The 27,907-nt window shown below is 53.0% G+C and overlaps 1 protein-coding gene and 1 long non-coding RNA gene across 4 annotated transcripts in view; one reads left to right on the forward strand and one right to left on the reverse strand.

Annotated features, from left to right (window-relative positions):
* Positions 1-19: 19 nt before the first annotated feature.
* LOC124234419 (uncharacterized) lies at positions 20-4,848 on the forward strand. The gene is made up of 3 exons (XR_006887300.1): positions 20-2,480; positions 2,744-3,152; positions 4,349-4,848. It is a non-coding gene; the product is annotated as an uncharacterized LOC124234419 (long non-coding RNA).
* The window catches only part of LOC124234417 (cysteine--tRNA ligase, cytoplasmic-like), a 28,577-nt gene continuing 3,884 nt past the window's right edge, over positions 3,215-27,907 (reverse strand). For 2 of the 3 annotated variants that reach the window (XM_046651768.1, XM_046651770.1), the window contains exons 2-11: positions 23,921-24,169; positions 20,048-20,139; positions 18,814-18,902; positions 18,249-18,345; positions 17,616-17,714; positions 16,450-16,602; positions 8,125-8,265; positions 7,856-7,944; positions 5,994-6,115; positions 3,215-4,007 (exon numbers count right to left, since the gene is read on the reverse strand). In XM_046651768.1, coding sequence (XP_046507724.1) covers positions 3,946-4,007; positions 5,994-6,115; positions 7,856-7,944; positions 8,125-8,265; positions 16,450-16,602; positions 17,616-17,714; positions 18,249-18,345; positions 18,814-18,902; positions 20,048-20,139; positions 23,921-24,169 — 1,193 coding nt within the window. In that variant the 3' untranslated portion in view covers positions 3,215-3,945. The remainder of the gene's footprint in view (positions 4,008-5,993; positions 6,116-7,855; positions 7,945-8,124; positions 8,266-16,449; positions 16,603-17,615; positions 17,715-18,248; positions 18,346-18,813; positions 18,903-20,047; positions 20,140-23,920; positions 24,170-27,907) is intronic. The other variant, XM_046651769.1, reaches the window with a different exon arrangement.

Genomic DNA, 27,907 nt, shown 5'->3' on the forward strand with positions numbered 1-27,907 from the left:
GGAGCGCCAGGAGGTGAGGCGATGGCGGACGATGGGGATGAGTGCGATGCATGAGACTGGGAGGGGACGAGGCGATGACTCACACCTGGGAGGAGCGGGAGGCGGGGAGTCTGTGAGGGACAAAGGGGAGGAGTGCTGTTGGTGAGGAGTCAAGTGAGGATGGCACGGAGGGTGAGGCGGTGCCAGGAGGAGCCGGCGGAGGCAGGAAGGATTCCCCCAGGGCCTCCGAAAGGGAGAGAATGAATTCCTGTGGCTTTAAGCTCTCTATTTGTGGTCATTTGTTCTGGCAGCTCCAAGAAGTGAGCAAAGCAGCCATCCTGGCTTGTCCCTGCTGGAAGGGTTTCTGGGACATGGGTGTTTCAGTGCTAAAAGCAGGAAATCCGCGGAGAGCCCAGATGAGTTGGGCTCTCCAGGCGCCCCTGCCTCAGGCTTGAACTCAGCATCTGGTGCGATAAGGAAGCAGGGACCGCCAGGGTCTGTCTGTGGGCTAGGAGCCTGTGCCCAGGTGGTGACGACAGTGCTCCTGACCCGGCTCTTAGGGGCAGCAGGCTGCAGGCCCTTGTGTGCAGGGCTGGCAGGGTGGTCGTGCAGGGCGTGCCATCCACACCTCACCTGTTCTGTGGTGTGAAGCTGACCTTCATCCTCACTGAGATTCTCCAGCCTGAAGCCCCAGCAATTCTGCCAAGTGGCCGGTAGCACCTGAAGGAACGTCCTTCTGCTTAAATCGGTTGTGGGAGGAAGCTGTGTCTGCAGCAACCCTCTGGAACGAGGGGCCTGCCCCGCAGTGGAGAGACCGGGCCCTCAGGACACAGCTGCACCAGGGCGCATGGCACTGCCTTAGCACCGGGCACCTGCCACAGGGCGTGTCTTGAACCACATCAGCCCTGGGCAGCCAGGGAGGTCTTTTCCAGGAAAAGAATTCAGCCTCAGGAAGCTCCCACCCTGTCTGAAGGCCCAGATGGAGAGGAAGAGGCTGCTCAAATGATGAAATCACATCAGATCTGGAAGCTGGCTCAAAATAACCCAGGAAGGAGAACGGTAAAGAGATGGGGTGTAAGAGAATCGAGCTGCCTCCCTGATCTGGCACCTTCCTCAGACTGCCCTTGTCCCCTGTCCTGAGAAAGGAGACGGCTGGACACCTTGGGTACGGGTCCCACACCTGCAGGCCAGAGATGTCATTCTCCTTGGTGCCACCAGCAGGAGCCCAGCCTGCTGGGGCCATAAGCTCCCTTCCCCTCTCCCTCCCCACGGATCCACCTGAGAAAGGGAGGCTCTGGTTCCCTGCCACCTCCTCCCTCCGGGGCAAGAGCCCAGAGCCACCCAGAGGCTTGCTTGGCCCCAAAGGTGAAAAGGGGGTCTGGCCAGAGGGGCCCACGGCCTGCCCATGGAGGACACTTTCATCAACAGATGTATTTATTTTTTTTTTTGAGAGAAGCCATTCTGAGTGTTTTATTAATGATGCGTCTGTGGGGAGGGCTTTACTAGATATGAACTAGCGAATGCTAATGCTAGGAACAGAATGATAGAAGCATTTTCCTCCCTAAAAAGTTCTTCCTTTCAGGGGGCAAAGTTTTTGTAATACAAACACCTTTTGGCTCAGTTAAATTCGAGTAATGAGGAACTTTGATATTTCTGAGTTAATAATGCCTTGATTAATCCGTATCTGCATATGACTCAGATGTACTGATTTCTGCCATTTCTCGCTCAGCATGCTAACTCTGAGCAGGGGGTCTTGTTCACACTCAGTCGTTTTTCTCAGGAACTCCAGGGGGCAGTGACTTCACTGGAAATCGATATCAAAGCACCGAGTGGAAAGTGTTCCATCGCAGAAGCTCTTTTCAAATGTTTTCTTTTTCTTTCCAGTTTTATGGCGATATAATTGATATACCACTGTATTACTTTCAGATGTACAACATAATCATTTGATGTATGTATGTATTGTGAAATGGTCACCACAATAAGTAACATCCATCACCTCACACAGTGACAATTTTTTTTCTTGTGATTAGAACTTTCAAGATCTACTCTCTTAACGTCTTTCAAATATACAAAATGGTATTGTTGACTATATTAAGCACACTGTGCATTAGCTTCCCAGAACTTATTTATCTTATAAATAAAGATACCTTGGACTTTTTGACCCCTTCATCCATTTCCACCTCCCCCACCCCCTGCCTCTGGCAGGCACCATTCGATTCTGTTTCTATGAGTTCATTTCTTTGATTCTGCATGTAAGTGATATCGTACAGTATTTTTTATCTGTCTGAATTGTTTCATTTAACATAATGCCCTCAAGGTGCATCCATGTTGTTGCAAATGGCAGGACTTCCTTGTTTATGGCTAAATAGTATACCGCTGTCTGTCTCTCTCTCACATTTTCTTTATCCACTTGTCTGTTGAAGGTCCCTGAGGTCGTGTCCATGTCTTGGCTATTGTGAATAACGCTGCAATGAGCATGGGAGAGCAGATGTCTCTCAGAGGTAGTGATTCGGTTTCCTTTGGATTGATAAACAAATAGCTAACAATAGGATCTATTGGAGTCTATGAGGAAGCCATTTGGTCTAAAGCTAATTCGGCCTGACCTTGTTTTTTTTCCAAAACGGCCTAACGTGGCCATTGAGCATGCACTGTATGCCTGCTTGAAGCATTTGCTGTGTCCCAAAGACAAGAACAAATGGCCTTAAGATAAAGGTGCAACTTCCCCCACGTTGGCATTTCCTTAAGGATGAGCATCTCTCCCTAGGCTAGAAACTGATTGCTGTGCTCACCTATAACCACCCAGCTCGAGACTGCAGACCAACTATCCGCTGTGTCCAGTGAGACAGCTGACCCACCACCTGCTGTGTGAATAGCTGTGCTCACAGGGCAATCCCGAGACTCTGGTGAAAGGAACTTTCAATCATATGTGATAGATGCTCTTTGACGGTATAGAACCACTCTGTACACTCCCTCTTCTTGGGGGCCCTTCCTTCTTTGGAGAAGGAAGGCCACAGGCTAAGCTAGTCCTCAGATCTGGCTCACAATAAACTCAGCCCAATTTTCAATTATAGGTTGGTTATGGATTATTTTCATCGACATTTCTTGGCATAGTCAGAAGGATTTCAGAGAAACCCACCAGAGAGCGCCTGGAACCTACACTGAACTGGCATTCGGTACGAGCATGGGCCCATTGAGCCCCCCACATCACTGCATTCTTCAGGTGACCCTGGTGCGTTCTCCTGAAACCCAGGCCTCCTTATTTTAAGTCGACGGTCCAGAGTTTATATGAGCTGTTTCTAACCTTAAGACTAAGAGTCACAAGGGGGCCCCAGCACACACCCTCGGTAAGAGGAACCTCGGGGGAATGCCCAGGCCAGGGGAGCCAAGGGAGAACTTTGGAGTGAATGGGGCAGGCTGACCTGTTTAATTTGGCTTTAAATGGAAAAGAATTGTGTTTATAAAGTGTGAACAAACTGCTTGATAGAGAAATGAGAGAGTGAACGTGTTCAGCTCTGAAGAGAAGGGCCACTGCTCCTCCCGGCCAAATGGCGTTGTCGGGTGACTGAGGACCTCACGGAGTGTGCTGGAGGATAGAATGCCTCATGACGTGCAGCGGCCCCTAGGGAATTCCACCATCATTCTCATTAACTAATCATGGTTCGTCCGGGAAGCACATGCAAGGGTTGGTCACCCGCACTCTGGCCCCCACAGAGGTTCTAGACTGCCCGAGGGAGAAACCGAGGCATGTAAGAGACTGTTTACGACCTTTCTTTAGGGAGTAACACTCACAAGCAGTAGATTTAGGACCCATTACACTGTTGCAAGAAGTTGTTCGGACTTTATAGCAAAAATTAAAAATTTTCATTAAATTTAAACTTTAATTAAAAGAAAAGCAGGAAATCAAGCTTCTAAAAAAGCCTCACCAGATCCCAAAGGGGCAGCCTCTCCTCTGAACTCTGTTTGGCTTCACGCTATGACATGCAAGTGCTTGACAAAAGGGAGAATGTTCCCATCCCAGATTCCTAAGACTGAAAGGAAGAAAGAAAGAAATGGGAAAAGAAGTGTTTGCAGAAGCCATCTGCTATGAAAACACCCTAGCCCAGAAATCTAAGGAAAATCTTTGTTGTGTCTGTCTGTCTATCTGTCTGTCTGTCTGTCTGTGTCTATATATGTGTGTTACAAACGTGTGGCATTTTACCTCCGGATGGTACGATTTCTAAAGAGCTCTATTCCACTGACTTAAAGTAAGCGCTCACAAAATTTTTGTTTTTCTAAATGCAACTAAGCCAAATGTCTTTCAAGCTGACGTGATAGGCAATAATGTTTGTAAACGAAAGCTTGTTTAAGTTTGTTTGTTTGATTAACACAGGCCTGTCCCCTGAGCCGTCAGCATCGGATATGATGCGCACACGAGGCCTTCATTCTACGTTGATCCGTCACATAAGCTGATGTTATCTCCGTTACAAAACTGGTTAACAAGCATAATAACTAAAACGATGGCTAATTTTGTCTAATGTCTCGTGAAGTCTTGTAGGCAATCTAAATGATTATTGGGAACAAGTAACTAGTAGTTGTGAAAAAGATGAGTGTTGGGGGAACTTTTAACAATAATTATGAGTTATGGTGCATGTACCTAAAACAGCTTCCAAAATCTGCTTGCTAACTTGAAACTTTGAAGTTGCTAGGTTAATTTAAGGGATAAAGATTCGTTAAATATCCAGATAATCTCTAAATAAGATAAAATATTAGGCATTAATTATTAACTGTATGTTTCTCTACTGTTGGCTTCTCATTACAAAACCACCCTAAAAGTTACGTGTATTAGTAAACATGTCTTCTATTTTATTAAAAGATTTTACTATGAAGTAACATGTTTTTAGAAATTATAAACAGTATTTACAAATTTCCCAAGACACAAAATACTAATGTAAAAAAAAAAATAGGTTTATAATTGCTTACTTTCTTTTAATTTTAAAGATTGGCACCTGAGCTCACATCTGTTGCCAGTCTCCTTCTTTTTTGTTTCTTCTTCTCCCCAAAGCCCCCAGTACATTGTTGTACATTCTAGTTTTAGGTCCTTCTGGTTGTGCTATGTGAGACCTCCCCTCAGCATGGCTAGAGAAACGGTGTCATGTCCGTTCCCAGAATCTGAACTGGCAAAACCCTGGGCCACCGGAAACAGAGCACAGGAACTTAACCACTCGGCCACGGGGTCGGCCCCTCAAAGATGTAATTTTGTGACAGGATTAACTAAAAGGGTGTGGGCATGGAGCTACAGGAGCCGAGTTTTTGTATGCTACTGATGTTAAGCTGATAGAAATTCCAGTCAGCATACTAACTGTAATCCTAAGATAACTACGAAGAAAATAGTGATAGAATATGAACAAAAAGCCATCAGGACACAGGGGCCTCTGAGGAGGTCCAATCCACCCACAGCCCCAGCTGCAGACACGATATGATGCGTCCAGGGTCTTGTGAGGCTCTGTGGCACCTGGGTCCCCAGGATGGGGCAGTCGTACTCTGCAGCAGCGAGGGGCTCTGGCGTGCCCGTGCCCTGGCCCTGTCCTGCACCTCTGTGGATGCTCACCTTTCCCCACGGGCACCGCCAGGACGGCTGGGACACCCAGGGTGCCACCTGCCGACCCTGTGTGGGTGGCTTGTGCCCTCTCGTTCAGCAGGTCATCATCTGCATGTTCTTAACACACCAGCTCTGGGTTTTCCAACACACTCGCTCACACACAGCGTCCTACAACCCACCTTACCCTCAGGGGCTCTGGATGCCGATAAATAGACAAATGCCAGCGCTGTGGATCAAGGCCCCGAGGTGTGCTGTACTTTTTAACATAGACGGCATCTTAGACGCTCACTTCTTTGTCTCTTAAAAAATACCATGTCACAGGCTCAGTGTAGAAAACCCTCCAATCCCGTCAGGTGAAAACACGCAGTCCCCGGTGCATCGAGGTGCCGGCAGTGGCATCTGCGAGGCCACAGCCCCCGCCCCCCACGCTGTTTACCTTCCCCTTCCTGCAGGGCTCTCTGATCCCCAACAGCCTCGGGCACCAGCTTCCCGTAGGAGTGTTTCTCACTAGAAGCAAACTTCACCGTGTCAAAGTACACAGACCCGTCTGAAGCATAGCTGGAAAACAGAAAAGGAATTGCGGGAAAGTGTGACAAACCCAAAGAGCGGCCAGAGCCGCTGCACAGGGTGACAACCTGGAACTCCCGAGGGCCACACGGGCTGTGGGCTGTGCAGACTCTGCTCCTCGAAACCAGGGCCGCTGCGTGGGCTGAGCGGAATGTGACAAAGACACTTCGCAATGCACAGGCAAACTCCTCACTCCCAGGTCAGCGTGTCACCTGCACAGACCCTCTGCCTTGCATCCTGCCCCTTGCCTTGGTGACACTACAATCTGTGTGACGTGCCCTCACCTCTGTCTACTTTCTACCCACCTGCACAGCCCAGCCATGGCTCTCTGCCTCCCAGAAGCACTCCCGATTATTCCAGCCTGGCACACAATCTCGTGTTAAGTGGCGGAGAGCGGAGGCACTGTCACTGCTCGAGAGCCCGTGCTGCTGTGGGACCGTGCCAGGGGTCTCCACGCCTCACTCGGCTCAGCGCACGCTGCTCCTGCGGGCCTCGTCCCCACCGAGGTGGGGAAGCAGCTGTCCCGGAGCAGGGGCACAGCACACAGGAGCGAGTGCTGCAGACAGAAACCCGGTCCCTCTGCTGTTCTGTTTGTTGGCTATTTTTGAAAATGCCAACTTCAGAGACTTGCCAAGTGTCTCATGCAGTCAGATAGTGCTAGAACGGTAAACCTGGGCAGGGGCAGCCCCTGTGACCAGGAGTGATGTGTGGTGGAATCAGCCAGGCGATAGAACACAGGACAAAACCAACCCAGGCTGCGGATGTGACACAAGGACAAGCTCTCTCCAAGGGCCTGCACGTGGGGCTGACACCTCCATAGACCTGAGAGCGTCCATGCTCACCAGCCTGCTGCTTTGGGGCCCTCGTGGCTGAAGGTTCCCAACTGTGAGCATCATAGTAGAAGGGCTGGTGAACCCCTGGGCGGGGATGCCCCTGGTCCTGGGCAGGGCCCTGAGCCGTAGAGCTGTAGGGGCTGTGAGGCAGGCTGAGGTGCAGCCAACACCATGCTGCTCTTCCTGCCTGCCCCGCCCCAAGAGGTGCTTTCTGCACAGCTCAATACCTGTAGGAATGGCAGCCGATACCAAGGGAAACTAGGGAGTCCTCCTACAAAGCAACCGGGAAGCTGAGAGCTAAGCGGCAGAGAGCAAGGAGGCCTGCCATGGGGGTGAGTGCGAACAGGCTGCTGCTACGGCAAGGTTACGGCTTCACCTGTGTCCCCAGGATTCATATGCTGCCGTCCTAACCCCCAGTACCTCGGAACGTGAATGTATTCGGAAAGAGCGTCTTTACAGAGGTAATCAAGCGAAAACGAGGCCACCAGGGTGAGCTCTCATCCAGTATGACTGGTGTCCATCTAAGAAGAGATCAGGACACGAAAGGAGACACGTGTGCACAGTGACAAACGCTGCAGAGGCAGGGAGGTGCAGCCGGCTGCGAGCCAAGGAGAAGGGTCTGCACAGACCCTGCCCTCAGGGCCCTCGGAGGAACCAGCCCTGCCGACACCTGCAGCTCGGAGTTCCGGCCTCTGGAGCCGTGAGCAAACCTCTGCGCTGTCTAAGCCGCCCGGTGCGTGGCACTCTGTGACCGCAGCCCCAGGGCACTAGCACCCCGAGCAGCACCACAAGCACAAGCTTTCCTGCTGCCAGATCCTGACTCAGAGACGGACAGCTGTTCACCTTGGAAAACCCTCCGCAGGATGTCGTGCAGCCCCGAGGAGGGCCTTGAGCTCACCCGTAACCGTTGTCCACGATCTTCTGGACAAAGTTCACGATCTCTGGCACGTACTCACTAACCCGTGTTAAGACGTCTGGAGGGAGAACCTGCGATCACAAGAGAAGGTCCTGGGTTCTTCCCTTCTCCAGGAAACCAGCAGTTCCAAACGTAAGCCAAGAAGCCCCTCGTGCCCCTTGCAAAACGAAGACGGTCTGGGTCACACAAGGCCTTTGGGTAAGAAGGGGCCGCGGCCCGAGAGCAAGGACAAGAAAATCGGCGGCACTCACGTTCAGGGCTTCCATGTCTTTGTGGAATTCCTCTTCCCAGAACTTGGGCAGTTTGGAGAAAATGGAATTGTCAGTCACCTCACTGCCGTGTGTGGAATCCAGCCAGTCAGAAAGCAAATCCTTTGCTTCGTCCAACAAGACCTAAAGGAAAAGAAACGGAACATCCACACACGTTACAAAGTTTCTCGGATCACATGCCGTGCAGTCGACGTGTATCAATCCAGGCCTTGACTTCAAAGGCGCTGTGCGCAGCCCTGGCCCGTGAAGACGCAGCATTTCCCAGGAGCCGCACTGCTCACACGAGGGCCCAGACGGAGACAGATACCAGGCTCGTAAACGGCAGGTTCAGAGGCTCGGCGTGCTCAGGAGCTCCGACTGCCGTGGTCAGAGGGTCAGCAGGGGCTTGGGGAGGACGAGCCATGCAGCTGGGCCGCCACGGGGCAGGGCAGGAGTGCACACAGTGTGGTCATCCACGGCTGGGAGAGGATAGGGTGTTCGTGGGGTCCCTGACGCACACACACAAGCAGACTGTCACCAACAGCAGTGAATGGTTGAATGAAGCAGAGGGTGCTTGGCCACTGTCTCCTGCCGAGTCCTGTGCTGGGCCCAGGGGTTGCTGCACTGAGCGGGTCGACAGGCCCCTGCCCAGTGGAACTTGTTCTTCAGCGGGAAGACACACGTGCATTGTTTATCCGTTCTTTTTTTAAAGATGATACTACATCAGGTAAAAACTGATATACGGGAGAAATAGATGAGTCCACTGTCACAGTTGGAGACTTCCACACCCCTCTATCAGAAATGGACAGAACCAGCAGGCAGAAAATCAGTAAGGACATAGTTGAACTCAAAAACACCATCAACCAACTGACTATAATTGATATCTATATACTACTTCAACCAACGACAGGAAGAATACACATTCTTCTCAAACTCACATGGAATATTCACCAAGACAGACCACAAGGTAGGCTATAAAACACACCTGAACAAATTTAAAAGAACAGAAATCATACAGTGTCTGCCATCAGATCACAGTGGAATTAAACTAGAAGTCAATAACAGAAAGATAACTGGAAAATCCCAAAATACGTGGAGATTAAACAACACACTTCTAAATAAGATATGGGTGAAAAAAGACATCTCAAGAAAAATTTAAAAATATTTTGAATAAATCAAAATGAAAACACAACTTATCAAAATTGTGGGATGCACTGGCTGGCCTGGTGGTGTAGCAGGTAAGTTCACACGTTCTGCTTCAGTGGCCCGAGGTTCACAGGTTCACATCCCGGGTGTGGACCTATGCACTGCTTGTCAAGCCACACTGTGGCAGGCTTCCCACATATAAAGTAAAGGAAGACGGGTACGGATGTTAGCTCAGGGCCAGTCTTCCTCAGCAAAAAGAGGAGGATTGGTGGCAGATGTTAGCTCAGGGCTGATCTTCCCCCCTACCCCCCAAAAAATTCTGGGATGCAGCAAAAGCAGTGCTTAGAGGAAATTTATAGCATTGAATGCATACATTACGGAAAAGAAGATTTAAAATCAATTATGTAAGTTTCTACCTTAGGAAACTAGAAAAAGAACAAATAACTCCAAAGTCAGCAGATGGAAAACAACAATAAAAATTAAAGTACAAAACACAAATCAATAGAGAAAATCAACAAAACCAAAAGCTGTTTCTTCAAAAAGATCAATAAAATTGAAAAAGGAAAGAGGACACAAATACCAAGATGAGAAATGAAAGAGGGGCTATCTCTACAGATCCCACGGAAATTAAAAGGATAATAAAGGAATACTGCAAACAACTCTATGCCCCAAAATGTGATAACCTAGATTAATGGACCACTTCTTTGAAACACATAAGCTGCCAAAACTCACACAAGGTAATACAGATGATCTAATAAGCCCGTATCTATTAAAGGGACTGGGTAAATAATGAATAACCTTCCAAAATAGAAAGCACCAGGCCTGACGGGTTCACTGGTGAATTCTACCAAACATTTAAGAAATCATATCCGTCTCTTTCAGAAGACAGGGGAAGACAGAATACTTCCTAATTCATTCCATGAGGAGGAAAACATTATCCTAATACCAAAACCACACAAAGACATTACAAGCAAAGGAAACTATAGTCCGTATTTCTCAAGAACACAATGCCAAACTCCTTAACAAAATATTACCAAATTGAATCCACAACAGTATAAAAAAAATTATATACCATGATCAAGTGGGATTTATCAAAAGTATGCAAGGTTGGCTCCGCACTATAAAATCAATTATTATAAATCTTCATATCAATAGACTAAAAAAGAAAAATGCCGTGATCATATTAATAGATGCAGAAAACGCATTTAACAAAGTCCAACACCCATTCATGATAAAAACTCTCAGAAAACTAGGAATGGAGGGGAATTTCCTCAACTTGATAAAGAACATCTACAAAAAACCTACAGCTACCACCACACTTCACAGTGAGAAACTAGAAGCTTTCCCACCAAGACCAAGTACAATGCACGAATGTCCCCTCTCACTACTCCATTTCAACATCATACTGGAAGGCGAGAAAAGAAAATAAAAGGTATATTGAGTAGGAAGCATGACATACAACTATCTGTCACCAAATAACAAGTGCCTGTTAAAATGGCTATAGTCACTAAGACTGAAAATAACAAATGTTGGAGAAGGTGTGGAGAGAAGGGAACCCTCATACACCGCTGGTGGGAATGCAAACTGGTGCAGCCACTATGGAAAATAGTACGGAGATTCCTCAAAACACTAAACATAGAGCTACCATACGACCCAGCTATCCCACTACTGGGTGTCTACCCAAACATCGTGAAATCAACAATCCAAAGTAACACATGCACCCCTGTGTTCATTCCAGAACTATTCCCAGTAGCCAAGACACGGAAGCAACCCAAGCGCCCATCAACCGATGAGTGGATACAGAAGATGTGGTGGACATACAATGAATACTACTCAGCCAGAAAAAGAAAAAACCTTCCCATTTGCAACAACTTGGACGGACCTGGAGGGAATTATGCTGAGCAAAATAAGCCAGACTGAGAAAGACAAACATCAGGTGACTTCACTCACGTGTGGAATTTGAACAAGCACATGGACAAAGAAAACAGTTCAGTGGTTACCAGGGGAAGCGGGGTGGGCACGGTGGGGGAAGGGGAGCACTTATGTGGTGAGAGACAAGAAATAATGGACAGGGGTCGGCCTGGTGGCACATCGGTTAAGTGCGCACGTTCCGCTTTGGTGGCCTGGGGTTTGCTGGTTCAGATCCCGGGTGCGGACATGGCACCGCTTGGCACGCCATGCTGTGGTAGGCGTCCCACACATAAACTAGAGGAAGACGGGTATATGGATGTTAGCTCAGGGCCAGTCTTTCTCAGCAAAAAGAGGAGGATTGGCAGCAGTGAGCTTAGGGCTGATCTTCCTCAAAAAAAAAAAAAAAAAAAAAGAAAGGACAACTGAAATTTCACAGTGATGTAAACTATTATGAACTCAAAGGAAAAAAAATACAGCAAATCAGAATGTGGCACTGATGTTTTTCACACACACAAAATAATTAGTACAGTAATAGTAATGAAAATATACAAGCTGAACTCACCCAGAGGAGGTGTGATTAGGAGGTAGTTGGAAACAAAAACACAAATGACAACCTAAAAAAAATAGGCCAAAAACATTAACAAACACTTTACCAAAGAAGACACACAGATGGCAAATAATTCTCAAAAGATGCTCCACATCACAAGTCATCAGGGAACCGCGCATTAAAACGAGACACCACTGCACTCCTATCAGAATGGCCGACATCCAGAACACTGAGAACACCAAATACTGGTGAGGATGTGGGGCAACGGGAATGCTCACTCGTTGCTGGAGGGATTGCAAAATGGTACAGCCACTTGGCAAAACACTTCGGCAGTTTCTCATAAAACTAAACATGCTCTTACTATACAGCCCAGCAGTCATGCCCCTTAGCATTTACCCAAAAGAGCTGAAAACTTACATCCACACAAACACCTGCCCACAGGGCCAGCCTGGTGGTGCAGCGGTTAAGTGCGCACGTTCCGCTTCGGCGGCCCGGGGTTCACTGGTTCAGATCCCAGGTGCGGACACGGCACCGGTTGGCACGCCATGCTGTGTCAGGCGTCTCACGTATAAAGTAGAGGAAGATGGGCACGGATGTGAGCTCAGGGCCAGCCTTCCTCAGCAAAGACAGGAGGATTGGCGGGAAATGTTAGCTCAGTGCTAATCTTCCTCAAAAAAAAATAACAAACCAAAAAACCTGCACACAGATGTTTATAGCAGCTTTATTCCTAATTACCAAAACCTAGAAGCAACCAAGATGTCCTTCAGTAGGTGAAAGGATAAATAAACTGCGGTACATCCAGATAATGGAATTATTATTTAGCACTAAAAAGAAAGGAGCTATCAAGCCACAAAAAGACACAGCAGGAACTAGAATGCACATTAAGTGAAAAAAAGCCAATCTGAGAAGGCTACATAACTATACACTACACGAACCCAACTCTGTGACATTCTGGAAAAGGCAAAACTATGGAGACAGTAAAAAGATCAGTGGTTGCCAGGGGTCAGCGGAGAGGGAGGGGGGATGAACAGGCCGAGCACAGAGGCTTTTTCGGGCAATGAAACTACTACGTAGGATCCTGGAATGGCGGACACATGTCATTATACATTTGTCCAAACCCACAGAATGGATAACACCAAGACAGAACCCTCAGGTAAACTATAGACTCTGGGTGGTGACGAGGCATCCACGTCGGTTCCTCAATTCTAACAAACATGCCACTCTGGTGGGGGACGGTGACAGTCGGGGAGGCTATGCGTGGGGGTGCAGGGAGTACATGGGAATCTCTGTACCTTCCTCTCAATTCTGCTGTGAACCTCAAACTACTCTCAAAAACCGCTCTTTAAAAATACTGACGAAACAGAAAGACAGAACAGGGAGGGTCAACACAGCCAGAGTTGGATTTGAAACAATTCTCAGAAGTAAGATTTAAAATCCCAACAGTGTCTTGGATGAGACTTGACAAGCTGAGGAGAATTCAAAACACACCCGAAAAACAAAAACAAGATGAGGCCTCTTCCTCAGCAGACATCAGTGAGAGACATGGTGACACCTCTGCAGGTGGGTCCTCTGACCAACCAACAGGACTGACAGACCCACGGACAGAAACCCGACACATAACAGAGCGGGCCCTGCAGGTCCCCGAGGAGGGGTGGCCTTCCGTATTTTGAGGGTAAAGGGGATTGGATTCCTACTCACACCACTTACAAAAACTGATTCTAGGAGGATCAAAGACTCAAATGTGAACTGTACAACTTTAAAATCTCCAGCAGAAAATACTGGAGAATATCTTTATGTCTCAGGGTAGGGAAGATTTCTTAAGACACGAAACTGTAAGTATAGAAAAAAGAACCTGGGGCCGGCCCCGTGGCTGAGTGGTTGACTTCACAAGCTCCGCTTCAGCGGCCCAGGGTTTCGCCAGTTCAGGTCCTGGGTGCGGACACGGCACACCGTTCATCAAGCCATGCTGTGGTGGCGTCTCACACAGCACAATCAGAAGGATCTACAACTAGATTATACAACTACGTACTAGGGGGCTTTGGGGAGAAGCAGAAGAGGAAGAAAAAGTCCTGATAAATTTGAGTACATTAAACTCAAGACCCTCGGTTATTAAAAGAAAGTGAAAAGAAAAGCCATTAACTGGGAGAAAGTGTTTGTAACACATTTAAATGACAAAGGATTAGGGTCCAGAGATGGGAGAAGGCTTACAAACCAGTAAGAAAAACACAAATAGCCCAGTGAAAAATGGAGAGGCCGGGCACAGAACTAAAATGCACATGTGGAAAGACACTGAGTCTCACGAGAGGTTGGAGAAATGCACATTCACACCACAGTAATGACCACTTCACAGTTTATGAAAAGGAAAGACTCTGACACTATGAAGAGCTGGTGTTCATGCAAATTAACACAACACTGGAAATGTGTTAGTCGTCGGACACACCTGCACCCACGTTTAGGGAACTGTTACCGTACGGCAGGCCCCAGCTGCCGCCCCGAGAAACGCCTGCTGGCAGGTCGGTCCCTGGCTGTGTCTGGAGAATAAACGTCCCCTGCACTGAGAGGTGAGGACGCCCAGCCCCGCTGCAGCTGCTCCAGGCTGTCCCTGCACAGTGCGGCTCCCTCAGAACACAAACGTGCTCTCCTTCTGAGTCGGAAATTGGGGCTCACGCCAGGCGGGGGCGCTTACACGACAGAGCCCAGTAACGCCCTGGGTGCTGAGGCTCTGAGGGGCTCCCCGAGCAGGAACACTTCGCCCGAGCAGCTGCAGTGTTCCTGGTGGGGAGAGTGTGCTCGGGCCCCTCAGGGGAGGGAGGAAGGCGGCTTCAGAAGCCGGCCATGGGATCCTCCAGACTCCCGCCGGGCCTTCCTCCCCCTCTGCGCCCCTGCGATCAAACTTCCGTCTCTTCCATCTCTTCCATCTCTGCTGCGTCCTATGAATCCTTCCAGAGAATCACGGAACGTGCGAGAGGTGTTGGGGACCCCCAACGGTTACACAGCCCCTACAGCTCAGCAATTTCACCCTCAGGTGGACAGCCCAAAGAAACTCTTGTAAACGTGCACCCACAGACAAACAGAATACAACTCCCAGCTCACGAAAAGACGCTGAACAGCACTGGTGCTTAGGGAAGGGCAAAGCAAAACCACAGTGAGGTACCGCCTCCCACCCATCGCGATGGCTACCATCGGTGAAACAAAGTAACAGGTGTTGGCGAGGACGGGGAGAAACCAGGAGCCTCATGCTGCTGTGGGGAACAGTATAGCGGGTCCTCAGAACATTAAAAAAGAATTACCAGGTGAGCCGGCAATCCCTCTGCTGGATCTATCCCCGAAAGAAGTGAAAGCAGGGACCCAAACAGAAATCTGCACACCCATGTTCACAGCAGCATTAGTCACAACAGCCAGAAGGTGGAGACAAGCCAGGTGTCCATCGATGGATGAATGGATACACAAAATACCGTATATATACACCATGGAATATTATTCAGTCTCAAAAAAGGAAATTCTGGCGCATGCTACAAGATGGATGAAGCTCGAGGACATCCTGCTGAGTGAAATAAGCTAGTCACAAAAGGACAAATACTGTAGGATTCCACTTATATGAGGTCCCTAGAGGAGTCATATTCACAGAGTCAAAAAGTGGGATGATGGGTGCCGGGGGCTGGGGGAGGGGCAATGGGGAGCTGGTGTTCAGTGGGGACAGGGCTTCAGTTTGGGAAGGTGAACAAATGTCTGGAGATGGACGGAGGTGACGGTTGCACAGCAATGAGGCTGTGCTTCCTGCCAATGAACTGGGCACTTAAACATGGTTAAGACGGTAAATCTTACGTTACACATATTTGACCACAATTTTTTAAAAAAGGATATTAGTGGGACAATCGGGAAAAAATTCACGGCAGCATTGTTGCTGACAAGGAACCGGCTCTGCTGTCCCAGAGGAAGGGATGAGGCGTCCACTGAGTAAGGACAGGCCCATCTCGGAAGCACATCCAAGAGGGCTCGTCCCCAAGACCACGAAGGCCTGTGTGCTTTTCACAAGCTCAGAACAAGCACAGCCTAGCGATCCGTTGTGTGGGGCCACAGAGGAGCAACACTGAAGCTGGGCGGGCCCCCGTGAGCGAGTTTCCTCATGCAGATTGTGACTTACAGCCCCTTCACCGCATGGTTTCTGCAGGTTTCTTGTCTCCATGGAGTTCTGAAGATGGTGACCAGCAGGGGGCGCCGGCGGGAAGGAGAAGGGCCATGGCCACCTTCCCACCAGCAGGGGAGGGCAACGCGGGGAGGCCAGACTGCGGGGCAGTCCTGTGTGGCACTCAGGCAGGGAGAGGCCCCGAGAGGGCGCGGGCCCCTTCGTATGAAGTGCCCCAAATCTGTCTGAAGGAAGGCCTTTCACAGAGGGAGAAGTTCAGCTGGGGCCCCAGGCCCTGCAGCTCATTTCCACTTCAATCTCTTGCTCCTCCTTCTCCAGGAGCTGCACTGAGAACCATCAGCGGCGAGCCCACCGACAATCCTGGAATAATTTCGAGAGAAGGCTGCTCCCCCAGGCATGCCAAGTGCGCCTCCTATTTATCTGGGGGACGTGGTGGGAAGGAGTGGGAGCAGGGGCAGGAGGATGTGGGACAGCAGAGTGGCCCGGCCCAGGGTGCTGGGTGCTAACACAGCCCCACGTCTGCGTGCAGGGAGCCCCTTCCATGCACAGGGCTGGCCCGACTCACTCCAAACCTCACCTCCACGTGGCTGCTGAGCTCTTCCTCTCCAGCGAGGTCACGCCGCACAGCTTCCTCCAGCGGTTCTGCGGCTAGCTTCACCGCGTGCTGAATGCGTTCAAGCATCTGCTTTTTGTCGGGATCCGTGGTCTCACTGAGTTTTACCGAAAACGGCTACAAGCGTGAGGAGAAGGCAAGGCTGTCAAACACTGCCCAGCAGACCCTGCCCTCAAAGGCTACTTAGCGCAGCAGAGACCAGGGCTTCCCACTGCCTGTGGCCACTAGGAAGTGTGTCCTTGAGAGTGTCCTCCTAGCTCTCCCCAAGCGGCAGGATGGTAGCAGAGACCCTGCCGCCCGGCCCAGGCAGCCCCCTGCTGCTGCCTCCTCACACCACCCCGGGCAGGGCGCCCGACCTCCCTCTCTCTGACCCTCCCTCTCTCTGACGGACAGTGGCTGTGAGAGCAGCACTCCTAAGACTACGCTAGGGACGACACGAGGTGTCATCTACGGACCTCGAGAGGTGCCACCGGCCACCTCTGTCACAAAGGCGCCCACAGCCTACTGGGCCCTCACCTCGTTGGCAGAAAAGATTGCTAAGCTCTAATTTTATTCCTATTCTTTCAGAGATAAAGCGGTATAAGCACACCAGTAATTATTACTGTAATTACTGAGGAGAATAAAATGACTTGCTCTATTTGACTATGCAATATTATAATTTGTAATACTGTTTATTCCAAATTAAAATATTAAATTAGAAAGAACTAATTTCTGCAAATAACTCTGAAAATTTCCAGTATTACCAATTTAAGAAGCTGGCACGGCTTCTGCATCTCAGTCAAAAGGATCTGACTTGGTTGTGACCTCAGGTGGAAGATTCGATAGCAATGTTAGGAGCCTTTGACAGGTAAGTGTAGCTTAGCGGCACGGTGACGAGTCCTGACATTTTCCCATGAGTGGCAGGAACAGTCCCCTAATCCACTCCCCCGGCCATGCGTTTCTCTCCTGGCGACTTGGCCCAAGGGCCCACATCAGTCAAGACTTCAGTGAGCCCTGATGGAACTGGCTTGGGTGCCGTATACTTTGTGAGGCCTGCTGAGGGCAGCCACTACTCTAGGCACACTGATGAAGAATGGCCGAGGGCCGAGGGCCGAGACCAGGAATCAGGGAGCAGGCAGTGACGGGCCCACCTTCAGGGCGGCGTGAACATCCTCCAGGAGCTGCGCTGCCTGGGGCCTCTTCTCCCGGTACTGCTCAAACAAGTAGTTCTGCCGGGCCCTCTTGATGATCTGGAAAGAGAAAAGGCAACACGTGGCTTGTGCGCAGAGCCTGCTTCAATCTCTGTGCAGCAGGTGGACTCTGAGCGAGGGGCAGCCGTGGGCCCCGGCCGTGCACGCCCTGGGGGAACATCATCGCCCTCCATCACCCGACTGCCCAGCGGTGCCCGAAGGCCACACCTCCTGGTGCAGAGACTGCTCCACAGTCACCTTTCCGACATGGAGGACACAGGCCGGCCCCAGCTTGCCACGCAGTGCCACACACAAAACCATGTGCTTCCTTCCGTGAAGCACCACGGAGCATTAACATTTAGCCAACCTGGGCCCTGAACATGCAGGTTTCAAACAGCATCTAAACATCTAAATCCAACAGAACACCATTTGCATAAACTGAGATACCAGCTCATTGAAGGGGTTCAAATAATGTTTACCACTCAAGACCTGAGCTCGTTCAAGCCCACCTTATTTTATCGACACATCCAAAAGTCTTTTCTGCCTTCGTAACATCCATTGTTTCTGAAATTTCATCTTGCAAGCTCCCCTTACCTTATCGTCAATGTCTGTGATGTTCATGCAGTAGAAGACGTCGAATTTGAAGTAATCCCTCAGCACTCGTCTCAGGATGTCGAAAGAGATATGGGACCTGCAGCAACGAAAAGACAGGCATTTGCAAACCGCACACTCGGCGCATCATCTCGGCATCGCAATGAAGACATGAACAAGGGAAAGGAGGCTGTGGCATTTCCCCCACAGCCAGCTGCCCTTACACACGGTACCCCGAGACCACCACGGGGTCAGCATCCACTAAGCCCCAGGTCTGAGTGTCTGGGAAACATCCCCCCCGAGCTTCAGGGTGAGGAAAACTTTAAGGCACATGGAAAAAAGCGTGTGGGTACAGTCCAAGAGATCAACAGTGGGGCTGCGGGGTGCTGTCCTTATTGGCTGTCAGTATTCTCTAAGTTTTCTACAGAGAATATGGATTCTTATGAAATGAAAATGTCTATCTTCAAATCAAGAGAAAGAAGTCCAGGGTGGATTTTCCCATCAAGCCTCAGGAGCTGAGCTGCTCCCCGGGGCCCTGCACGTGTGCAGCCCCAGCAGCGGGCCCTACCTGGCGTGCCCCATGTGAGAGGCGTCGTAGACGGTTGGCCCACAGCAGTACCACGTCACCTTCTTCCCACTTTGAGGTATAAACACGTCCTTAGTGAGAAGCAGAAGAACGACAGTTACAAGAAGGGTGAGGCGTCGCGCAGGAACACCCGAACCAGCCGCGAGGAAAACCGAGGTCTGTCGGTTCATAGACAATTTAGCAAGGGCCGTTTTGTTTTACTAAAAGAAGTCACAAAGTCTCAGCACGGGGGGCAATCGGACTCTCGAGGCCAGATTCCCAAGGATGAGGAGGCCCTCTTCCTCCCTGGCTCCCACCCCTCAGGGGGGCTGGAGGTGGAGGAAACGCATGGGCCACTTTGTTGGAAAGCTGCCTTGTTAGCAGCAGCAGCAGCCGCACTGAGGGAGCGCCTAGGCCGGGCCTGCCCTGCGCCGAGCACTTAGACTGACCTACACCTGCTCCTAGAAACAGTCAGAGCAGGTGGGCGCTGCCCTCTTCCTTTCACAGATGAAGACACAGGTCTCGAGCAGCTGCCCAGCGTCCGCGCTCCTGGAGGAACCTGGCGTAGAGGCAAGGACCGCTGGATCCAAGCGCTCTTTGCAACTGCTCTGCACGCCGACACTGTCGGACCAACTCAGGGCCCGCCGGCATCAACCCGGCCCAGGAAGGACACCCTGTCTCCCGTCTGCTAAGTGTGCTTGCTGATGGACACGCAATCAGCCCACGGCCAGAGCCCTTTTCAGAATCTCTGGAGCCACGGGCCACGCTGAGCAGAACCAACCAAGCAAACCCCACTCAAAATCTTCTTGAAACCTGCTCAGCTCCCAGCAACACTGGACAGGTCCACTGTGTTGCCAGTTCTGCTTGGCTTGCACTGTGATGTCTGCTGCTGCCACGTGTCCTCTCCGAGAGCATGCCAACACTTGGCTCGGCTCTGAATGACCCTGAGCATTTACACTTGGGCAGGGCTCAAAAGCCTACTCTGGGTGCTCCATGCCCAGAAGCCAACGGGCAGGCTTCCCAGCGAGGTATAACATGAGTGTGTCAAGTTTCAGAGGACAGCTCCTCCTCAGGCCACACAGAGAATCCACGTGAGGAGCTAAAGGATCCCACACCTGGATTGCTGGCACTCCAGGGCAGGCCACCGTGAGGCACAGACAACACCTGTGTGTTTTGAAAGGGCACGTGGGGCCCCACAGAGCCGTGTCTGCCCCGCCCCCATGGGATCCCTCCTCACCTTGTTCCGGGTGAGGCTGTTGTAAAGGCGGAGCCTGCACGGCTCGGACCCGGCAGGAGGAGACCACTGAGGCTGCACCCGCCGGCCTTTACCTGCGAGGGCAGAGAGAGTGGCCAGGTCACGGGAAATGCAAGTCATACTGCGTGTTTACTTTTACAACAGAAATCTTGTTTTCAGCAAAATGTGAAACAACATTAACGTGGATCTCCGTCAGCATCACCCAGACAAGCGCAACTGCTTCCCTGTTTTGCTGTGCTCCCATTCTGCGTGGCAGGGATCCCGCGACAACTCCCAACCCCAGCACGGCAGGAGAACGCCTCCACGACGTGTCCACGCCCATCACATCCCACTGGGCTTCAAACATGGGCCCGCCTGCTCGCTCCGTGTGCACAGCGTCCGACACAGCTCATGGGACACGAGGAGGCGCTTGTGGGTCAGTCTGTGCTAACTGCAAAGGTGATTATTTGCACCTCATGGGTGTCTGGTGACATTCCAACCACTCCCAAGGCTCTGCTCCTGTGCCCCGAATCCAGCTGTTCCCTTTAGTCCTCGCACCAGAGCTGGCTTGTGGCGCACTCCACCGTGCACACCTGCAGGCACGGCTGCTGCCCCAGGCCTGCCCCAGGACGGGCCCACGAGGTGGAGGCCTCGGCAAGGCCTGTGGCCCTGGCGCACTGAGCTGCCCTCTGTGTGCCCACTCCCCTCTCCGCCCCTCTCTGCAGAGGGCTTCTCCCTCATGCCGGACGGTCTGCCGCCAGGTGAGACCCTGCACAGGCCTCCTCGAATCGATGTCGAATGCAGCCAACGGATCACTACTCTCTGCTTCCCACCGGAGTCACAGAGAAGTCAGTCCTGGGCTCCGCCATTCACCCAAGGTCTCGTCCGCCAGACAGAGGATGTGCGTAATGGACAGGCGAAGGGGAGAGGAGGAAGGCAGCTGCTGTGTGTGCGTGCGTGCGTGTGCCCTGTGTGTGTGCCTGCGACAGCCTGCCAGCAAGGAGAGGAGCAGGCGAATGAGGAGGGAGGGAGACAGACAGACAGCGCTCAGCAGGAGCTCTTATTCGAGCTAAGTGCCAGGAAACTCACAAGTTTCCTGCCGGAAAAAGTCCAAATCCTCACGGAAACACCAGATGCTGACTAAGGGTCACCCTAAATGCAGCCAACGCCCTCGAAGGGAACTCTCAGTCCACAGTGCGGTGACGGTCAACCTGCCACTTTAGGACTCCGTCAACCCCCTCCCTCCATCAGACCCTGGAACTCCACCCGGGATGACGGGGGATGCTGGCCAGAGTCGCCCCACACACTGAGGTGAACCAGACGACCATCAGCGACCGTCCTGCTCAGCACGAAGGGCTCGGGGATCAGAGGACCGAAGGCCCATTGGAGAAGACTTGAGAAAGCGGGTGACAGGACACAGCTGGCCCAGACCCTGGCCAGCGGGACACTGTCCTGGACACTGGGTCACACTCAGGCTTTCTAGCTCCCCAAAGGGCTGCTACTGCCACACGGCTGGTGACAGGTTCAGGGAAGTTTGGCACATACAAAGTCTATTTGCCTAAGGGAAAAACTGGGAAATACTGGACAGGGACTTTTGATTTAATACGAAGACATTTTCACTAGCGTTCCCTTACATAATTAACGGTCCCCTCCCACGGAGGGCAGAGAAGAACTTCACAGGGACATAGGGCTGTCGGCCACAAAGGAGAGAGAAGCACAATCGCTTATATTCCCACACACATGGCCTCAGCATCCGACGGCCCCGTGCCTGCCGGGGATTCTCAGGGAAGAGCACACATCCTGGGGGGATGGATGTGGCAGGTGGCAGAGGGGCCCTGGGAGGAAGGCCGTCGGCGGGGAGCCCTGCTCTGGATGAGGGGCGCTCCAGACACAGACACAGCAAAGATGGGGCCTTGAGTGGAGCGGACCTGCCATGCTGGCGCCGCAGAGAGGAGGCGATGACATGGAGATGGGGTAGCAGAAGGAAGAGAGAGGCAGGGAAGGGGCTTAGGCAGAGCTATGGTCTGACTTCCCATGTCTCAGAGGGTCCCTTGGGCTGCTGGGGCCCATGGCCAAGAGGAGAGGACATGGAGGGCACGAAGGTGGCACAGGGACATAGACTGGGGGTCAGCAGAGGGAACGGGGACCAGCTATGACACCTGGTGCTGACGGGATGCCCAGCAGGGACGGAATCTCCAGCAGGAACAGGGACTTGGAGGGAAGGTGGATGGGGTGCTGCGGAGAGAGGGGCTGGAAGAGGTGTTGCTCCCGCCCAGGACAGGCCTTCAGAGATGTCTGAGATGGGCAGCTGCTCCGGTCCTGGCAGCAATGTGGGGAGGCGGATGCTCAGCTCCTGCCATTCCAGGCAGTAGATGAGGATGTCGGACTCTGAGGGCTCTGGGACCTGCTGGAGGCCACAGGCTGACAGGCAGCAGGGCTGGACCCCAGCCCTGTCTTGCAGGCCAGCCGACCTAACACATGCCATCCCCTGGGCACATAGGTCCCTGGTGGACTCCTGCATGGCCTCGGTGACAAAGTGACTTGGAAATGATAGGAGGCAGGACAATCCTATGCATACCATTCAGGGTGCCTCCTCCACCCGCCTCTGAGTCAGCCTAGAGCCACCTCCCTCATTAGCCAGGCCACGCCTTGCCTCGAGTGGCAGACTCTTTCTTATCTCATGATGCTTAAGAGGACATGTGTCTACATCAATCTTTCAACAAGTTCCCTGCATGGAAGACCAGACAGGCCTCTGGCGAGGTGGGGAGCCCCAGATTCTCCCTGATCTCGGCCCCCGAAGGCTGTGCCATGGGAGCTGGGGCCTGAGGGTCAACCTGATACCTGAGCCTTTCAGAGACAACATGCCTGACACCAAGAAGTCACCTCGGTCACTGCACCGGACCCACAGACCAATGCTCTCACCCTAGCTGCAATCCTGTTTACTGCAGGATTATCAAGAAAACCAAATACACCCCTACTCTCGGAGAAAAGGCACCCCACGAACAGCTGCTCACGCAGGGGGATCAGTGGACCCGACCAGCAGTACAGGCATTGTGGAATGTTCCAAATGCCGCACTTGCAGAAGTCTGGAAAGCCCCCAGGGGGGCACCTAGCCCAGCAGGGACCACCAGAGACAGCATGTGGCCCACCCTGCTGTGAAGGTGGGGGGTGCTCAAAGCCGCGGTGGGACTGAGCTGCTCAAGGGCATCGAGGCCGTTATGCGAAGAAGGACCCCTGGATGACACATCAGAGGAGAAAAAGAGCCCACATGTGAACTGAGCCCTGAGACTCTCCAGAAGCTCCCCCAAAATGACGGGGGCCGCGCTAGTATGGACACCCCAGCAGTCACAGGATGGAACCACAGCCACGCAACTGATTCCACCTCCAAGCCGAGAAATGGCTCACGGCTGACGTTCAGAAGTTCAATGTCAATCAATCCTGCTTTAGGACTTAACACTTCCACATCTGAGGCACAAACCACGGCAACATGACGGACAGAATACACAAACAGAGCCATGTCACATCGAGCCAGGCAGGAGCTGGAGGAAACGCCAAGGCCGGAGCCCGCGGCCCAGCCCTGCTGGACCCCCAGGCGGCATGCGCCCCCCACAGCTCCACTACAGCAACCGCGGGGGTCCTGGTCCTGCAGAGTCAACTTCTCGGCGTGTTTTATCCTAACCTCTAGCAGGGAGCGCTGGTCGGCCCACCAGTCCACTTGCTTGCACCTGGTGACAGGAGCCAGCCCGTGGGCTCCTCCAGGGCACTGCTGCCAACCAGCACCGAGCATCCATGGGGCAATGGAGAAAGGCCCTGACATGGGAGGGGGCCGCCGACGGGAGAGTTCCTAACGGCTGGGGAGGCCGCTCTGCTACTCACTTGCTTGGAGCCCACAGGGCTCGCCTCTGCTGCAGGGGCCGCCCAGGATCGCTTCTATGTGCCTGAACCAGCGAGCCACATGGAAGAGCCGAGCATCAGCGGGAGGGGCCGCGAGCTGACTGAACACGTCCACGTCTGCCTGGGACAGCGAGTGCCCCTGCACATAGCTACGCGTGCTGAGGTGCTCGTTCAGGGCCTGCACTCTGGCTGCCTCGTCACTAATGCTCAGGATGGACCTGTAGTCGGGAGCTGCAAAGACAGAGGCACACGATGTCAGTCAGGGGACAGAGGCCTCGGGCGAGAGTCCACAAAGATGGGGCGCCTGGGTGTCAACCCTGAAACGTCCACCGAGACAGAACGCAGACAAGCGGCTGCCTGGGGCTGGGCACGGGGAAATGGGGGGTTTCAGTGTGGGGAGATGAAAATGTTCTGGAACCAGATAGAGGTGTGGTTGCACCACATTGCGAATGCACTAAACGCCACTCAATCATCGTCCACTTTAAAACAGTAATTTCACCTCAATTAAAGAAAAACTCAAAATAAACAAACACGCACACAGCCCCTTTTCTGCAGTGGCACACCTCTCGTCCGGGCCTCGGGAGGGACAAGGAGGGTGGGCGAGGCTGCAGAAGTCTCGGCCCTAAGGACGCGGTCCAGACCCCTGCTCTAGCAAGGCTTCTAGCAGCCGAAGGCTGTGTCCTAGGAGGACGGCAGCCACCTGACACGCCTGCCTGAGAGAGCTCGAGCCAGCAGCTGACCACATGCCTGGCCTCCCTCTCAGAGCGATGACTGAAAAGGCTGACAACTGTGACTCCACGTGTCCCAGAACCCACGAGCATCTCCCTCAGCGACCCGAAGCCCATCCCTCTCAGAGGGGATCTTCAGGAAGGGTGGGCCCCTCTGCCATCTGTGGGAGGACAGACTCCTAACTCCAATAATCACCAGCTAGTGGACACGGCTGGCCCAAGGCCCTGACCTCACCACCCTTTGTGACTTTCATCTCCCTGACTGTACTGGGTCCCGCTCGCCCCTCCCCTGCCCTCTCCCTCCTTCCCCCATTACTGCGCCCCGGGGCCCTCGCCACAGCCTCTGCACAAATCCGGCCCAGCTCAGCTCTTCCTGCCGTCGGTCACTGAGTAAAACCTGCTGTCACTGCTTTAACAAATGGCCGGGTGGGTGCATCTTTGGCCAGGGGGGCACAGACGCAGCCCCCCACAAAGCAGGGAGGCAGAGGCAAGTTGGGTGGCACCAGGCCCTCGTCTGCGGGAAGGAGGTTGGTCCCTGAGCCCACGAGCCTGAGCCGCATCCAAGCCTCACCCCCCACTGATTTTAGTTTTATTTTCTGAGGGGACTGTGGAAAAAGGACCAGCGCTTGTTCCCCTCCACACAGACGCCCCTTCGGCCCAGGAGTCAGCTCAGAGGGGGAAAGGACAGGCCCGTCCCCTCTCGCTTCAACAGGCACAGCCTTCTTCCTGGGCACAGGGCAGACACCCCGACGCCCGAGCCCTTCAGAGCAAGCTGCCTGACACCACGAGGTCACTAGGTCATCATGTAGGACCCATGGCAGGGACGGCTCTGGATGGGGAGGAGACCCGGACCTACACAGCCACGCGCCCACCTCTGACCGCCTTCCTCCCTATCTCCGTTTACCTGCCCAGCACAGGAACAGGAAAATCACCCCAAACAAGCCCACACAACTCCTGAAAACAGACGGCAGAGCATGTGGGGGGAGCAGCTGCGTACACAGACGCCTTTCTGCACCTGCTTCCACTACAGGGAAGCCCCACTCGGGTCCTGCCCACACGACCTCCCAGACTCGCTGGGGTCAGCAAGGATGAGCAGGAACCCACTAACAGGAGGACGGAAGCCTGCAGCATTTTCCAAGCTGCTGCAACGTGAACCACCCCAACGGTCTCAGGGTGTCCCAGGGGAGCGGTGCGGTGACTCCCCAGGGCCCAGTCTCCAGGGACACTGGCTTCCCAGGCATGTCCCGAATCCTGACCTCTTCACCTATAGGAAAGGTGTCAGCAACAACGGGAAAAATCTTCCCTGAGCTCTCAAATGGATGCTGAGCTTCAGACAAGGCTTTCCAGAAACACCGCCTGCTCCTCCCGACTGCACCCCAGGAAGGTTCCAGCACAGAGGCCCATCGCATCCGATGCCAATAGGACGGTCGCAGATTCCATGTGGCCACAAGGGGCCACTGCTTCGCACATCCTTCCATCTCAACTGGAGTCACGCCCCTGCACAAATTATCCTCAGGAACCCCCACAGCCAACCCACGGGACAGTTCAGGGCCTCCACTTTCAACCGGATCCCCGTGGCTGCCACGGCAAGGGCCCAGCCCCTCTCTCACCCGAATCCTTCGCTGCAGGCCGCTCCACAGGCATCCTGGCTTTGCACAACACAGCGGCCCTGCTGAGAGTGCAAGCTCACACCGCTCCCTCTCGACCCCCCACCTCACTCAACAAGCCCAGGCCTTACCCCGGCCTCAGGACAGCCCCACGTGGGCCTCCAGACCTGTCTCACATCAGCTCCCGTCCCCACCTCACGCACCCCACTCTAGCCACACGGGTCCCTGCTCACTCCACAGGAGCCTGCTCTGCTCCCTTTGCAGGGTCTCTTGTCCCACCGTCCCTGCCAGGAACGCTCCCGCAGACGGGGCCGGGCTCCCTCCCTTCCTCAGGCTCTGTTCAGTGTCTCCTTCTCCAGGAGGCCTTCCCGGACACTGTTCCAAATGACCACCCGCCCCTGGAGTCCCACCCCTTCCTGCTTTCCTTCTCCAGAGCACTTATTTCTAACTTCCACTCCTTCTGTCTGTCCTTTACTGTCTTCCCTGTTTCCGGTCATTCTGCGCTGCTTTATTTGCTCAGCAGACATACTCGGCATCTAGAACTGAGCCTGGAACATTCTAGACACTCGATAAATCTGCAGAATAAATGAATGAGCGAGCAGCAGAGTGCATCTCAAAGTGCAGTATGGCCTGTGGTGGGCTGGGCTGCAGCTGTCACTCTGGGCCTCACAAGCCCTCTCCCAGGAAGCGTCCCAGTATAGGGCCAGGGTCGGGGCCAGCGAGTCTAGAGCAGCTTCTGAGGCCCAATGGCTTGCTCAGTGGGAGCCCTGCTGCCCCAAGGTGCACACCTCCAGGGGGCGCTGCTTCTGCTTCGCGCCAGCCCTGCAAGGAGAACAAGCCACTTTGCACTTGGGGCCTTGGAACTGTCCAAGGAAGCAAAGGGACACAGAGGCGGACGCCTCCCTGCTGCAGGTGCCAGCAGGGTCCCAGGGCCCACGAGGGCCCTTGAGTAGCTGCCGCCCCAGCTCTCCTGCCCTCTCCTGAGCAGGAGGCTCTAAGGACCCAGCCCGAGGGCTGTCGGGAGCAGCCCCCATCCTCACAGGCCCCGTGTCCGCGTGTGCCTGACACAGAGAAGGAAGTTCCAGGCAGATCTGTGTCTCCCACTCTTCTACGGAGGGGGCCTGTCCTCATGACCCCTGCCTCACAGTCACTAAGGTCGAGACTCTGACTAGACACGCTCTCTTCCTGCTGAAGAGGAAACCCAGGGACAGGAAGGTGGCACCGACAGGGCAGTTCTGGGCACCACTAAGCCAGCACCCGGGAAAACCTAACGAAACAAATGTCAGACTTCTCCGAAGCCTTCTGCACAGCACCTTCCTTCCAGGGAACTTCTGTTTTACCCGGCGACATTCCTCCAACAGCTCAGCCGTCTGCTAGGTGGCTGCTGGCCATGCCCCTCTGTTAGGATGAAGAAAATTCAGTTCACTGAAGAGAAGTCTGAGGACCTGCCAGAGGTGTGGACAGAGACGGGAGGTGGGCCACATCCCAGGACGGGGTGGCCGTCCTTCAGAAGCTGTTCCCCCAACGCTGCCCGCTCCCAACCCTCTTCCCTATCTCCTAGCATCTTCCTCGTGCAACTATGTGTGCCAGGACCAGACACGGAGGGAGGGAGGGGAAACAAAGCAAGAGATGAC

This window comes from Equus quagga, unplaced genomic scaffold (assembly GCF_021613505.1).
Source record: "Equus quagga isolate Etosha38 unplaced genomic scaffold, UCLA_HA_Equagga_1.0 73672_RagTag, whole genome shotgun sequence".
NCBI lineage: Eukaryota > Metazoa > Chordata > Mammalia > Perissodactyla > Equidae > Equus > Equus quagga.